The sequence below is a fragment of the Hyaena hyaena genome, unplaced genomic scaffold, assembly GCF_003009895.1.
Source record: "Hyaena hyaena isolate Hyena2069 unplaced genomic scaffold, ASM300989v1 scaffold_19, whole genome shotgun sequence".
In the NCBI taxonomy this organism is placed as follows: Eukaryota; Metazoa; Chordata; class Mammalia; order Carnivora; family Hyaenidae; genus Hyaena; species Hyaena hyaena.
This window is the reverse complement of record NW_024080651.1, coordinates 5,860,560-5,876,603: the sequence shown is the minus strand read 5'-3', so window position 1 is coordinate 5,876,603 and position 16,044 is coordinate 5,860,560. Positions and strand designations below refer to the sequence as shown.

At 39.4% G+C, this 16,044-nt stretch overlaps 1 protein-coding gene across 5 annotated transcripts in view; it reads right to left on the bottom strand.

Moving 5' to 3' along the window:
• Positions 1-16,044, bottom strand: part of DEPDC5 (DEP domain containing 5, GATOR1 subcomplex subunit) — a 134,121-nt gene that overhangs the window by 115,203 nt on the left and 2,874 nt on the right. For all 5 annotated transcript variants that reach the window (XM_039225513.1, XM_039225521.1, XM_039225536.1 and 2 more), the window contains exons 3-8: positions 15,270-15,357; positions 14,424-14,470; positions 12,576-12,661; positions 11,792-11,875; positions 10,436-10,485; positions 3,495-3,564 (exon numbers count right to left, since the gene is read on the bottom strand). In XM_039225513.1, coding sequence (XP_039081444.1) covers positions 3,495-3,564; positions 10,436-10,485; positions 11,792-11,875; positions 12,576-12,661; positions 14,424-14,470; positions 15,270-15,357 — 425 coding nt within the window. The remainder of the gene's footprint in view (positions 1-3,494; positions 3,565-10,435; positions 10,486-11,791; positions 11,876-12,575; positions 12,662-14,423; positions 14,471-15,269; positions 15,358-16,044) is intronic.

The window sequence follows — 16,044 nt, the reverse complement described above, 5'->3', positions numbered from 1 at the left end:
ACTTGCCTAGAAAGTGCATCCCTCTTGTCTTCCTTCCCTTCCTCTCTCCTCTGCCTGGAATTTGAAGTGGTTACAGCAGCTCCAGCTGAACCATGGAAGCCCAGTCCCAAGGAAGGCAGGACAGGAAGATTAAAAAAACCTTAGATCACCAGTTAACTGTGACAATGCCATCCTAGCAGTGAATGGCTTACCTATGGACTTATTTTACTGGAGAAAAAAAAGTTGACTTTGAAGAATCAACTTGTCATTGTTACTTCAGGTTTTTTTGTTCAACCAATCTAACTGGATGGATGGTTCTCTGAGCTTGGCCCTAGTTTGTGACAACACAGCTAAATGCACCATGAAGATGGGAATTGTCGGTAAATACAGATTCCATTATAGGGTCTCCCTCAGGAAATTTGTGAAGAAAGTTGAAAAAAGCCAGCACGCCAAGTATGCACGCTCCTTCTATGGCAAAACTAAGAGGAAGACGAGTTGTGGGGATCTGGACCTGTGGTTCCTGCATGCAAACAGTAACCCGTGGTGCCTGGACCTACAACATTTCTGCCATTACAGTAAAGTGGACCCTGAAAGAATTCAAAGACCAGCAGAAGTCCACCATTTGAAACATCACTAGTCTATAACAAAGGGATTAATTTATGTAACAACAACAAAATCCAACTTAATAAGTAATCTTTTGAAAGCCTAATTCGGAAATCACTCCCCTCTTAAAATCCTTCAGTGGATCATCTTTAGAATACACTCTACACTGGTTACAAGGACCTGCACAAACTGGCTGGAACCAGACCACCTTCCCTTTGACATCATGCTCCCTACTTATAACCTATGCTTTTGTCACACTTGCCTCTCACAATTGTTTCTTCTGCCTGGAATGTTCTTCGCCTTAACCTTTATATACTGGCTAAGTCTCACCATTCCAGCACCTTCTCAGAGACACCTCCCTGCCCACCTTTGCAAAGAAGGTCTCTTGTTCTCTACCACAATGCCCTGTTTCCCTGAGAAGTTTTCATTGATCTCATTTGTTTACTAAGGCAGCCACACTCAAGTCTTTCTCATTACCCAATGAATTTCCTTTGGAGTACTCATCATAATCTGTAATTACCACATTTATGGACCGGGTATCTACCTACATCTGTCCCCCTACTAAGGTGTAAGCTCCTTACTGGGAGGGCTCTCGTCTGTGCTGTTCATCCATGCATCCCTACTGAATGGGAATTCCCCACTCTGAATTCCCCTCTAGAATGAAAGATATTCATGGATAATGTTCTGTACCAGATCAATATTCTGAACCAGAATATTGTTTTTTAAGTAATCTTTACACCCAAAGTGGGGCTCAAACTCACGACCCCAAGGTCAAATGGCATGCTCTACCAACTGAGCCAGTCAGGCACCATTAAAAATCAAGTGTAGGGGCACCTGGGTGGCTCAGTAGGTTGAACGTCTGACTGCGCTTTCTGCTCAGGTCATGATCTCATGCTTTGTGGGATCAAGCCCCATGATGGGATTCTCTCTTTCCCCCCCGCTCTAAAATAAAATTTAAAAAATATATTTTTTAAAAAGTATAGGGGCGCCTGGGTGGCTTAGTCGGTTAAGCGTCCCACTTTCGCTTGGGTCATGATCTCACGGTTCGTGGGTTCAAGCCCCGCGTCGGGCTCTGTGCTGACTGCCAGCTCAGAGCCTGGAGCCTGTTTCAGTCTGTGACTCCCTCTCTCTCTGACCCTCCCCTGCTCACGCTGTCTCTCTCTCTCTCTCCTAGAAATAAATAAAAAATGTTAAAATGTTTAAAAAAAAAGTATAAAGAAAAAGCAAAGTAGCTGACACACAAGAGGTGCTTCCATATTATTTACTGTAAAATAAGTGAATGAATAAGGTTGAAGAGATAAACACAGGCCCAATTATCACACTCTTTGTAAATCATGCTTAAGAGTGAATTTTTTTTAAATGTTTATTTTTGAGAAAGAGAGAGGCAGAGTGTGAGCAGGGGAGGGGCAGAGAGAGGGAGACACAGAATCTGAAGCAAGCTCCTGGCTCTGAGCACTCAGCACAGAGCCCAATGAGGGGCTCGAACCCACAAGCTGTGAGGTCATGACCTGAGTCAAAGTCAGATGCTTAAGTGACCAAGCCACCAAGAATGAATCTCTAGAGGGGTGCCTGGGTGGCTCAGTCAGTTAAGCAGATCAAGTCCCATATCAGGATCTCTGCTGTCAACACAGAGCCCACTTCAAATCATCTGTCCCCCTCCCTCTCTGCCCCTTCCCCGCATATACGTACTCTCCCTCTCTCAAAAATAAACTTAAAAAAAAAAGAATGAATTTCTATAAAAACTGGATAAAAGCAAAACAAGATCACTATACCAGTCTGTGCCCACTAAAGCTGCAAAAACTTTAAAAATCTCACACCAAGTGTTGGAAAAAAATGAAAAACAACAGATTTTATATATTGCTACTAGGAGTATTAAGTGGTTCCAAAAATTTGAAAAATAATTTGGCATTATTTTACCTATGATCCATACACTCTTAATTATAGATTTAAAATATGGTATCAAGTAAAAAGCTAGCTAAAAAGGACTATTTTTTATTTCACTTTAATAAATCTCAAAAATAAGCAAAACAAATATACAGTAAACTGTTTAAGATATAACACATATGTGTTAACACTATGCAAACAAGGAAAAATACAAAAATTAAATTCAGATAGTAGTTACCTAAAAAGGCACTGGTACTCAACTAGGGGCATTTGGTGATGTCTGGAAACATATCTGGTTGTCATGACCTGCAGGGTGCTACTGGTATCTAGTGCACAGAAGCTAGGGATGCTGCTAAGCATCCCACAATACACCAAACAGCCCCCCTACCACAACACTGCCATACTGGATCAGGTAATTTTTTGTTCTGGAGATCTGTATTATACACTGTATCATGTTTAGCAACATTCTTCACATACTCTTAGCTGTGACATATAAAAATATCTCCAGACATTGCCAAAAGACCCCTGTGGAGACAATATCACCTTCAGTTCAAACCAATGCTCTCAAGGGAGGCAGAGGATGAGAACAAGGAAGAGCAGGCAAGTGGTTTCACCAGCATGGGTAATGTTTACAGCTATTTAGTTTGGCTTTTTCCAACTGGAAAAGAGAGCCAAAGAACGAGATTTCCTTTGCAAAGATCTTTGTTCATGTTTACTGACTGCAACCTTCTACTGAGTTTAACTTTTGCTATGTATTTATAGGCACAGAAGCCTGCAGGCTAGACACTACATTTCCATGTTTAGGCCTCTTTCGAAAGAGAAAGTGAAGACTGATCCCAAACTGGAGAGATCCAACTATAAAACACTAGAATTACAGGAGTCCTTGACAATATTAAAATATTATCTACCTTGGAATAGTAGCCATCAGGAGATAAGCAAGTTGCTTATCTCTGTTTTGTCTTTGATTTCAGGACTCAGACATAATGGTATGAAGAAACAAAACCAAAAAAACATTTTATCAATCTCACCCTGGTATCTTCGCTGATATAACCACACATGACCTTTTCATTCTTGACCCACAGCTCACCAGCCTGTGCCCTGAAAAGATAAACACACACAAGAGCTATTACAAGTCTTACATAAACCACGAAGAAACAGGGATGACTTCAGGGTAGCTCACTATACTCTGATATGTATCCTCAAATGACCTGGCCAGGTACAGATTTCCAGAGAGAATGCCATGAACAGATTATACAATATAAAGAATTCTCAGAGTGTATTGAATTTGTATGACAGTTCTTAATCTGGTACTCCATAGGCAACATGTCTCAGGAGGGATTCAGGAAATCCATGAATCACCTGAAATCAGGCAAAGTTTCCTGGGCAGAGAATTATAGCTTTTGTCAAATCTCAAAAGGGACCATGTCACAAAAATAGTTAGGAAGGACTAATACTGAACAATTTTGCTAATCCCAGCTTTCACCAGCTATGACAGTTTTGTGAACTTTCTCACCAACAAGCAGTTGCAACAGAAAAAAAATCCATCTTAATATCAGAATTAGAAGATAAGCAGTCGTGGTGGCTCAGTGAGTTAAGCATCTGCCTTCGGCTCAGGTCATGATCTCACGGTTCATGAGTTCAGGCCCCATATCGGGCTCTCTGTTGTGCACACAGAGCCCACCTCAGATCCTCTGTCCCTCTCTCGCTCTCTGCCCCTCCCCCACTTGTGCATGTGTGCTCTCTCTCTCAAAAGTAAATTAATAAACAAAAACTTAAAAAAACAAAACTTTAATAAAAAAAAAAGACGACGACAACCAGTCAGGAGGCATGTAGGGTCAGGGTTCACATTCAATGGAGGCCATTCTGCTGAAAACTTTTCATGGCGACTTGGTATTACATTTTGGGGGCTTAAAATGTCTTTTCCTCTGCAACTTTTTAAGGGCATAAAATGGACAGCACAGTTCAAAGAGCATGGCCTTCTGAAGGGACCAGCCTTGAGAGGAACTAGTCACAATTCTAAGAGTTGCTTAACTAGCTGAATGGCCATGGGGAAATAACTCCGTAAGGCCCAGTATCCTTATCTTAAAAAAGGAGATAATGACATCTACTTTACAGAACTGTTCTGAGAACCAGATAATGTGGGGAAACTGTTCAGGACAGTGCTAGGCTAGGAGGTGCTCAAGTAAGTACTAGAGGTTATTTGTAGTAGCTATACCAATGGTAAATATTAACACAAAATGCTATTCTGGAAAGGAAGTGATAGCTGTTATCTGACTACCTTGCAATCATCCCTCAACCAACCACTCAAGCCCTTCTCTTCTACCAAACCCAATGCAATCTACTGACTGGCCCTACGCAACCAGTCCTCATAAAAAAAGAAGAAAAGATAAAATCAAAGCAAGGAAAATGCTATGTACCACGAGTCACAGCTCAGCCTACCTGAGAAACACTGGACAAATCAGTCAACTTTGCTGGCTCTCCCTCCCATCTGTAAAATGAAGAAAGTTGGACCAGGCCCATGGTTTTTAAAATATGCTTCCCAGGGGCACCTGGGTGGATCAGTCAGTTAAGTGTCCAAGTTAGACTCCGGTCATGATCTCCCAGTTTGTGGGTTTGAGCCCCACATCAGGCTCCTTGCAACCTGCTTGGGATTCTCTCTTTCCCTCTCTCTCTATCCCTCCCCAACTCGTGCTTTCTCTTTCTCTCAAAATAAATAAATTAAAAAAAAAAACCACTAAAATATGCTTCCCAGCTCTGCTTTCACCAACAGGGATGTTTCCTGGTATTCCCCTGCCCAATGTGTCTATGAGTGGACAAGCAGCAAGCCTTATCTAAGAAGGCACTTATGTTTCTTTAACAGAAGGCAGGCTTCAATGTTCCCAAGATCTCTGAGTTCTATTAGCAAGAAGTACTCTACATACAGGCTACTAAATACTAGATTAACCACACCTCTAAACACATTGTTACTGCTCTAACTCACCAACTTCTGCTAGTATGTATAGACAAAGTAGTGTTACAAAATTTGGGCTTAGATTCCTGCGACTCCACTCCCTGCAGAAGTCAAGCCACAATCTTTCTGAGGCAATTTTTAAAAAATCAGTAAACACGGTTAATAACCTTGTCTCATCCATCTTCTACAGCTCTTGGGAAGACCCAATGAGATACTATAAATGAGAGGACTTGGTAACTATGAAACAGTTATCATTCCAGTAGAAATGGTTTTTTATAAAACAAAGACAGAAAAAATGCAATCGTGACCTTTGCTCCTAAACCTAAAATCTGCCCTTACCAAACAGGAATTGAGGTTGGCCCTGAGGTAGGTTCTCTTCACTTTTCTGCTGGTTCAAGTGGCACCACTGTCACTGACAGATGCAAATGTAAAATCCATATCCCTCAGGACAAAAGCCAAGAGTGCACATGGCTTCCTACAAGAGAAGCAGAATGGCACATGGCCAACCTCCAGAATGGTAAAGGTGCACTAGTTGTTAATTATGAAGGAGCTTAGACAAGCCACTTCCTCTCCCTTTTCTATCAATTGAGCTGTTGGGGGTCAGTGATTGCCACTATCCTTTACAACGAAATGTCATCATTCTGTGACTATAAACTTAAAATAAATGCAAAGTATGGTCACTGTAGTGTCATCTGCATAGCACACCTTTGAACAACCTAAATGTCCTGCAATGGCAGACCAGTTAGGTAAATTATGGTGTCTCCAGACAACAGAGTATCGTGGAACAATTAAAACAATATTTACAAGCAGTTTTAACTTGACCAAAAGTGTTTATATGCTTTTAAGTGGAAAAAAAGGATACAAAATAGTATTCATACTATCACCATCAAAGTAAAAATACATGCATGTGTATGTATATATGAAAATAAAACAGGGGGAATCTGGCCGGCTCAGTTGGTAGAGCATATGACTCCTGATCTTCGAGTTTTGAGTTCAAGCCCCACAACAGGCACAGAGATCACTTAAAAAAAAATTTGGGGGGTGGTACCTGGGCAGCTCAGTCGGTTAGGTATCCAACTTCAGCTCAGGTCATGATCTCACAGCTGGTGAGTATAAACCCCATGTTTGGCTCTGTGCTGACAGCTCAGAGCCTGGAGCCTGCTTCAGATTTTGTGTCTCCCTCCCTCACTGCCCTCCCCCCACTCATGCTCTGTCTCTCAAAAATAAACCTTTAAAACATTTTTAATGTTTTAAAAATTTATTTGTTTTAAGAGAGTGAGCAAGCAGGGGAGGGGCAGAGAGAGGGAGAGAGAGAGAATCCCAAGCAAGCTCTGTGCCAAGAGTCAGATGCTCAAATGATTGGGCCACCAAGATACCCCTAAAAACCTTTTTTTTTTTTTAAAGAAAATATTAAATGATCACACCAAAATTTAATAGTGATTATCTGTATATAGTAGGCTTATATACCACTGTAAGTTTTCTTCTTTGTACTCTCTGTATTACTCAAATTTTCTAGAATAAATTTTTTAAATTATGAAAATGGTTTTGCACTGTTTAAAATTTTATATAAAATCATGTATACTATATGTTCTCAAGCCAAAAATGGAAAAAGGAAAACAAAATATTTTGATAGAACTGTATCAAAATGTTAACAGTGGTTGATTCTGAATAGTAATATTGTTTCTTTTTCCTGCTTCTTTATTTTTCAAATTGTCTACAATGAGCAAGTATTATATATAAAAATATTTAGCATATGGCTGGTATATAGTATATGATGAACACGTGGTACTTAATAATATTAATTCTATAATTAGGAAAGGCATTCTAAAAGAATGGCCATCATAGAATTAGACTCAAATCAAAGATCCCAGAAAATTATCCACAGTACAGCAGATCCAACACAGAAACACCCAAACTGGATGTTCCAAGGGGCTTTAACTGTGACTCTACACACAAGTCTGTCTGCTTCTGGACAGCTGGGAAGTAAAGGCCTGAAATTATTCAATGTTGCTTCCTTTGGAGTGTGAGTCATGGAAAAAAGTTTTTCTTAAGTGAAAAAAGAAACTTCAGGTAGTCAGCAATCCCAAAAACTCTATATGGAAAAATGAACTTTGTTCACAATGAGACCAAGTAGACTAAGTTTCTAAGTTCCATATTTTAAAAAAGCAAAATGCTAATTGTTAGGAAATAGTACAATACTTTTCTTTTAAAACTTAACTTTTAAAAAAATACCGATAGGATTTATTTTTAACAGTTTTTAAAATTTTTAATATTTTTATTTATTATTGAGAGACAGAGAGAACTGGAGCATGAGCATAGGAGGGGCAGAGAGAGAGGGAGACACAGAATCTAAAGGAGGCTCCAGGCTCTGAGCTGTCAGCACAAAGCCCAACTCGGGGCTCGAACTCACAAACCACAAGATCATGACCTGAGCCAAAGTCAGACACTTAAAAAACTGAGCAACCCAGGTGCCCCTATTTTTAACATTTTAAAGAATACACATGGGAAATTTAGTCAAGAAAATCAAAATGTTTACCTCTGAAGGAAAAATGACATTTCAAAGGCAGGGTCTCAAGGAATGGAACTGTCTCATATGTCCTTAAGTATTTACTCAATTACCAGGTGAAAAGAGTAAGTTACAGAAAAATTCTCTAATAATTATGACTTTATATAAATAATGACTATCTTTTCTTATATGAGGTCCCAAAGCATCTTCCTTTTTTTTTTTTTTTTTAATTTGCACACCTCCATGTAAGAAAAGAAAGTGACTTTTGATTCATTGTAGGAAAACTATAAATAAATCTTCTGGAGAAATGGTAGAAGATTTTCTGGTTTACATTTAACCATGAATGAGCAAAATATTAGGACAGAACTTTAAAAGTCTAAACCTGACATTATGCTATAGGTTTTCATTTGTATATCTGGTACCATATGCATAAGGGCACTTGCGCAGAAAAACAAATGTAAAAATGAATGGCATCTGAGTGGGTTTCTAAACCAGGTCTCAGCTAATGATAGCCTGCAGACCAAATTCAGCCCATCTCCTATTTCTGTATGGCCCACAGCTAAGAATGGATTTTATATTTTTAAATGCTAAACAAAACAAAAACTAAGAATTTGGGACAGAGACCTGAGACCCATGTTGCCCGAAGCGTACAATCTTTACTCTTTGGTCCTTCACAGAAAAAGATTCTAAACCAAACACTTCATTTTGGAGAGGAGTAGGCTCAAGAGTCTCCCTGACCTGCCCAACATCACCCTGCTAATCACTGGCAGTGCAGGAGTAGATTACAGCTTTCCTGACTCTTGGCCCACCACCTCAGAGACACTAGCTTGTATTGGAAAGCCTGAATCTAGGTTGCATTTCTTGTTTTGCTCAAGGCTTAGTCACTTCATGGGCTGCACTTTAAAATCTTTGGTTAAGATTTTTCAAGGAATCTTGACCCTTCAACATTTAAAAAAATTTTTTCTAGTGTTTACTTATTTTTGAAAGAGACAAAGCGCAAGTGGGGAAGAGGCAAAGAGACAGGGAGATATAGAACCCAAGGCAGGCTCTAGGCTCTAAGCTGTTAGCATAGAGTCAGATGCGGGGCTCGAACTCACGAATCACCAGATCATGACCTGAGAGCCAAAGTCGGACACTTAATCAACAGAGCCAACCAGGTGTCCCTTGACCCTCCAACTTTTAAAACATCCCAATCTGGGGAGAAAATCATCTTTCCTTTAGGATCAGTAATTCAGATTAATCAAATAGCCCTAGTTGATGAAGAAAAGTTTTTTGCAAAAAGGATTCTGGCTAACAAAGGTAGTAGAAATGACTGAAGTAGAAAAATCACCAGGGCACCTGGGTGACTCAGTCAGTTAAACATTTGACTTGGGCTCCAGTCATGATCTCTCAGTTCATGAGTTCAAGCCCCAGATTGAGCTCTCTGCTGTCAGTGCAGAGCCTGCTTGGAATCCTCTGTACCACCCTCTCTCTGCCCCTCTCCCACTTGTGCTCGTGTGCTCTCTCCCTCTGTCTCAAAAATAAAGAAACATTTAAAAAAAAGAAAAGGAAAGAAAATTACCATCTTGCAACAATCATAAATGAGTGAAACCATTAGAAGAAAAGTTGATGGGGAACTTCATAATGGAGGACCAGACTACATCACCAGAACCCACCGGTCAATTCTAGTTTTATTAAAAGTGAGTCAGCCAGATGTAAATACGCTTCTGTTATACATAATGAATTTCAGGAAAGAGGCCATTTTTTTTCTAAGGAGAAGGATTTGCTCTTCATTATACACCATTTTGCACTGTTTGAAGGCTTTACTCTGTGGACATTGTGCTCTTTGAATTAAAAGGGCTTTCAAAGGGGCGCCTGGGTGGCTCAGTCAATTGAGCACCCAACTTTGGCTCAGGCCATGATCTCACGGTTTGTGGGTCCGAGCCCCACGTCGGGCTCTGTGCTGACAGCTAGCTCAGAGCCTGGAGCCTGCTTCAGATTCTGTTATCTCCCTCTCTCTCTCTAACCATCCCCTGCTCATGCTCCCTCCCACCCTCAGAAATAAATAAAACATTTAAAAAAAAAGGGGGGGGCTTTCAAAAAGGCCCTTTTTTGCTCTTCTCCACAAACTGAAATTTAGGGACAATTTTAACAAATCAAGAGTCATGCACTATGGTTAAAAAAGGCAGCAAATTAGGAACTACTGTTGTATCTCCAAATATGTTTCTTAATCTGTAAATGAGAAAGTCTGATTAAATACCTTCATCTAGGGCTTTTTTTAGTTCTAAAATTATGAGTCTATGCCTCCTTTGTTACAGAATACCATGTGACTTCAGCAACTTCCACTCATCTTAAAACTACTATAGTGCATTTTGGGGGTTTTTTGTTTGAGCAACAACAATCTAACCTTTTAAGCTTTGTGTATTTTATTATTTGGACATCCACCTTCCTCAAATGCTGTATGCAGCCCAGTTACTACACTAGATCCTACTTCCATTTACTAGCTGGTAAGTCAAGAGTGATGTAATATCTACCTGATGCCAGCAAATTCCACCTTCTGAGTGATATAGGCACATGTGCTGACCTAAGGGAAGACAGACAGAAAGAGAGAGACTATGAGATTCAACAACACATCAAGGCCATAAAAGGTCACAAAGAAAGTCTCCTGTCTTTCTAATTTCTTCTAATAACGCAAGGTTTAATTAATGTGGGAGTAATAAGATTTACCCTTTAGGCAAACCTGCTAGGGCAGGTGTAACAGTAGGTTCTTAAGAGTGTGGCAAGTATAGACAATAGTAAAGACCAGGTGGGAAAATAAATGCCTAGCTTCACTGATACATTTATCTTCACATACGTTTGCATACGTATCTACATTTACATACATACTCATTTAATTACAGAACATTGGTTTCTCATTTCAGCTCTCAATTTATAGAACGGAACTCTCTCCCGTCCAATAAAAAATGAGCAAACATATGTTTTTCTGAAAACATACACTGTATGAAAACTCAACCTACAATGTGTTGCTTCATAATACTCAAAATGTCCAACAATTACGTGGAAACTAATTTGACAATAAACTATTTGTAAAAAAAAAAAAAAAAATGTCCAACAAGAATTTTCAGTGCCAGTTCACAATAAACTGATCATTTTAAGAGGGAAATGTTAATTCAAAATAACGAAATCAGGAAAACGGGAGCAGGGTATGGCAAAAAAAAAAAAAAAAGCAGTCTAACCCAGAAGCGACAAAATCTGGGTTCTAGCTTGGTGTCGACCACCAATTAGTTTTTTTGGCTTGGTAATCACTTATCTTCTCAATTTGTTTTTTGGGGTACCTGGGTAGCTTAGTCGGTTGAGCATCTGACTTCAACTCAGGTCATGATCTCGCAGTCTGTGGATTCGAGCCCTGCATTGGGCTCTGTGCTGATAGCTAGCTCAGAGCCTGGAGCCTCTTTCAGACTCCTTGTCTCCCTCTCTCTCTGACCCTCCCCTGCCCATGTTGTCTGTCTCTCTCTCTCTCTCTCAGAAATAAGTAAAATATTTTAAAAAAATCAATTTTTTTCATATATAAACTAAAAGTAATAAATACCTGTCCACAGGGAGGTGATTTGAACATTTGAAAGCTACAGTTCCATTCAAATGTAAAATAATATTATAATTTCCCATTTGAACAAAAAAAGTGGAGTAAAAATCTATAAACAAGCAAATCAAAGCTCAAAAAAACTACAAAAATAAAATGGAAGAAGATACACAAAGAATCTACAATAATGGTCTGTGATGCTGGAACTGGAAAGGATTTTATACTCTTCTCTTCACTCTATGAGGAATATGGATTATTAATACAATGGGGAAAGTAACAGACTTTTTTTTTTTTTATAAAAACATCTTACCAAACTTTTCTTTAATCGCCACATATCCCCTCGGCCGATATATTGATCCTTAAAGGTTAATTCCACTAGGTCAAGGGTCACATCCTAAAAGGGATAATCAAATACATCTCTTTGCATTACTCTGCCACACTTTATAGCCTTAAGATAATGCACACTTAGCATGAAGGATCCTTTTAGCAAAAAAAGAAAACTACTAGAAGACTATCCAATAACAGAAACCTAACAAACAGAATTTCATCCTGCCAGGAAATGCTTTTGAGCACAGATGAGAAGTCTACAACAGATGCTACAGCAGCTGTATTGTAATTAAGTGCAAAGAGTACCAAAGTAATAATTCTGTTTAGTCTTGACTCTGGCACATAAAGAGGCCACTGAGCTCTGTGCTTCATTTCCCGAGACACTGTCAATAGTATCTTATACACACTGATTTTTACCTATTATAACATTTCTCATTTCAGAAAAAAGAGAATACATAGATTAATTATAGTATTTCAATAGAAAACTTTACATTTAGCTTCACAAGCACACATATACACGTATACACGTATATATATGTATATATGTATACACATACATGTATATATGTACAGAATCTTTTAGGACAAGTGGTAAAAAAAAGGTGAGGACTTTAAATGCAACCTACATAATACCTATAATCTAAGTGACCTATATACGACCACATATTTAATAGTCCAACACTATACTTAAGCAACTTATTATTTCCTTAGAGACTTAATGGTATTAATTATTCCCAAAGGATATCAAGTCCAGAATCTAAACGTACCTTAGGGTCTACAACATTCACATAAACATCTTGATAAGGTCTTAGACGGAACACCTGAGTCACGGTCTGGTCCACACTAATAGTTTCTGAAACAGAAGAAATTTGAATCAGATAACAGAAAAAGCAGCTATTCTAATCTATAAATACTTATTCAGCAAGCAACACAAATGATCCTTGGCCATGGGCAAGAAACATTCTCTGCCTTCTAGCATTTTAAAGTTTTGAATTCCCTGCTTTTTAGGTGAGACAAGTAGGTAAAATAAGACCTGAGCCTCAAGCAATTAAAAACCAAGAGAGACAGAGGGGCACCTGGGTGAGTTTAAAGTGGCTGCCTTTGGCTCAGGTCATGATCTCATGGTTCGTAGGATCAAGCCCTATGTCCGGCTCTGTGCTGACAGCTCAGAGCCTGGAGCCTACCTCAGATTGTGTCTCCTCTCTCTGCCTCTCCCCAACTCACTCTGTCTCTCTCAAAAAAAATTTAAAAATTTTTAAAAATGAGAGAGACAGAAATGGAGACAGAGAGAGGAAAAATTACAAATTTAAGAAGCAACATCAAAAAGTTCAAAGAACTGCTGAGACACCTAGGTTGCTCAGTTGGTTAAGGGTCCAGTTTGGTTAAGGGTCCACTTTTGGCTCAGGTCATGATCTTGCACTTTGTGAGTTCGAGCCTGGCATGGGACTCTGTGCTGACAGCTCAGAGTCTGAAGCCTGCTTCAGATTCTGGGTCTTCATTGCTCTCTGCCCCTCCCCCTCTTGCGTGTGCTCTCTCATGCTCTTTCTCTCACTCCCTCAAAAATATTTTTAAAAAGTTCAGAGAACTAAAAAGTCAGAAGAGGAAGGAGATCATTTCTCATTTGGAATGAAAGTAGAGAGTTAAGACAGAAACAAACTTTTCAATGAGCCCATATATCTGGTAAATAAGAAACATAACAGGTGACGGGGTGGCAAGGATAAGGAAGAAACTATTAGGATTCGGATTTTATGAAATCGTTCCCTATCGTATTATGAAAGTAGTGGACATCACAAACCTTCAGAACAAATTAGAATTTATTTTTTTTAGGTACTATTTAAGGAATTACCTTATTTGCTATCAATTAACATTTTGGTTCCTTGATCCCCATGGTATGGTCTTTAGATGAAAAAAGAAAGGATCAGATTCAGAATGAGGAACTAGAATGGCTACTCTGGCTCCTCCACTTACTGACTTCAGACAAGCTAATTCACTTCACTGAGACTAAGTTCCCTCACTCAATCAAGATCGCGTGGGAAGACAAAAAGAAAGAGACGTTACAAAAAGCACTCAGTACAGTGCCTTGCATTGTGATAGGTAATCATCAATGTTTCTTTATCCTGCCTCATCCAGAGTAGGCACTTCACAAACATCTTGTAAAAAAATATTTAGGAAAGCATGCTTTGTCAACAATGGTTTATTTGTTTTTTTTTTTTTTTTTTTTGAGTTAAGCATAAAGCTTCATCTATGCAGGTTAACTTTCCCCCTGACAATAAAGATGGCTTCTTGGGGTGCCTGGCTGGCTCAGTATGTAGAACATGCAACTCTTGATCTTGGGATTGTGAGTTTGAGCCCTGAGTTGGATATAGAGATTACTTAAATAAATAAATAAACCCTTAAAGAAAAAAAAAAAAGATGGTTTCTTCAGTGTCCTCAAGATGCCGACAAATGAGATTCCTTGGTAGTTTCGACATCTGACAAATTTTTTAGGGGAACACAATTTGAGAAGGAAAGAGGTACACTACCCACATTCCTTAAGATTATGAAGAGACATTTCTTACAGTTTCTGGAACAGTTTCTCTAAGTGCAAAAATCTTAAAGAGAGATGGAATTCTTACCTTTCTGTAAATCTTCCTTTAGTGATTTGACCTGCAAAAGCAGAGGGCTGGAGAAAAAAGCAACAAAGAGATGGGATGCTGTAAGCGGTAATTAACCAGCTTTCTTCACCCCCCAACAAAAGGCAAACAGATCCCTCTGGACATATTGTAACCTGCAGCACAACAAGGGGAAAAAGTTCTCTTAGAAACAAAGAAATTCTGTATTTACATTCAAGGAAATAAATGCTACACAATTTTTCAGAGTTCTCATTTCAGCTTTATTTTTTATTTTTATTTTTTTCTAAATTTATTTCTAGGAGAGAGAGAGAGAGAGACAGCGTGAGCAGGGGAGGGTCAGAGAGAGAGGGAGTCACAGACTGAAACAGGCTCCAGGCTCTGAGCTGGCAGTCAGCACAGAGCCCGATGTGGGGCTCGAACCCACGAACCGCGAGATCATGACCTAAGCGAAAGTCGGACGCTTAACCGACTAAGCCACCCAGGCGCCCCATCATTTCAGCTTTAAGAAGAAAGAATAACTATTTAAAAAAAAGATCATCAGTTTATCAAATCCTAGAGGACAGGAGCATTTTCAAGCCCCTTAAATAAAATATTCAGAAACATCAGACTGTGGGGCGCCCGGGTGGCTCAGTAGGTTGCGCATCTGACTTCGGCTCGTGGGTTCAAGCCCCGCATCGGGCTCTGTGCTGACAGCTAGCTCAGAGCCTGGAGCCTGCTTCAGATTCTGTATCTCCCTCTCTCTCTGACCCTCCCCTGCTCAAGCTGTCTCTCTCTCAGAAATAAATAAAAAACATTAAAAAAAAAATCAGACTGCCCGGTTAGTTCCCTTGATCCTAATGAGACAGTTACCTGTATTCATCATTGGGGTGAGCAATCTCCACAATGTCTCCAAGCTTGATGTGAGGAAACACTCTGGGGTTCATGACTAGCTCATCATCTGAAAGAAAATTGGGCAATTTCAAATAGAAAAGAGACTCACGTGGTCAACAGATTGTGGTATACATTCTAGGTTGCAATGTCATGACCTCATACAGGGACACAAAGCTAGTGAGTAGCTGGGTGGGTCAGCTTTCACGGACTTTTGTCTTCAGAGATCATGCTATTTCTACTACCGCCCCACTGATCCCAGGGAAAAAGTAGTCCTTGCTCTTTGGAAATTAAACCTCTGGAACAACATTACTCCCTTGAATTATCACATTTATCTGGCATACACCAAGATATAGCACAATAACTTATGTTTAGATAGTGTTCATATTAAAGCTAACAAAAGTGAAGAAATGACCTAGGTGATAAAGCTGTAAGGGTAAACAGCTAAAAACAGCACAGCCAGGACTGACTACTAGTTCAAGGTTCCTTCTGCCTAAAGCCTACCACCTCTTATATGTCATTTAAAAAAAACAAAAACAAAAAAAAAGCCAAATAAAAATGCCCTAGATTTTGGAAGGCAGCACTTATCAGGTGAAAACTTTGGATACCAGTTCACATTAGGGTCCAATGAGACTCTTAAAATAGAGGGACGACATAATTTCATATGTTTATCTCTCCCACCGTCATTGGGGTGAGAACTCTCTTATATAACAATCTCAGAACCATAAAGATAGAGTGATTTTTTTTTCTTGCTTAA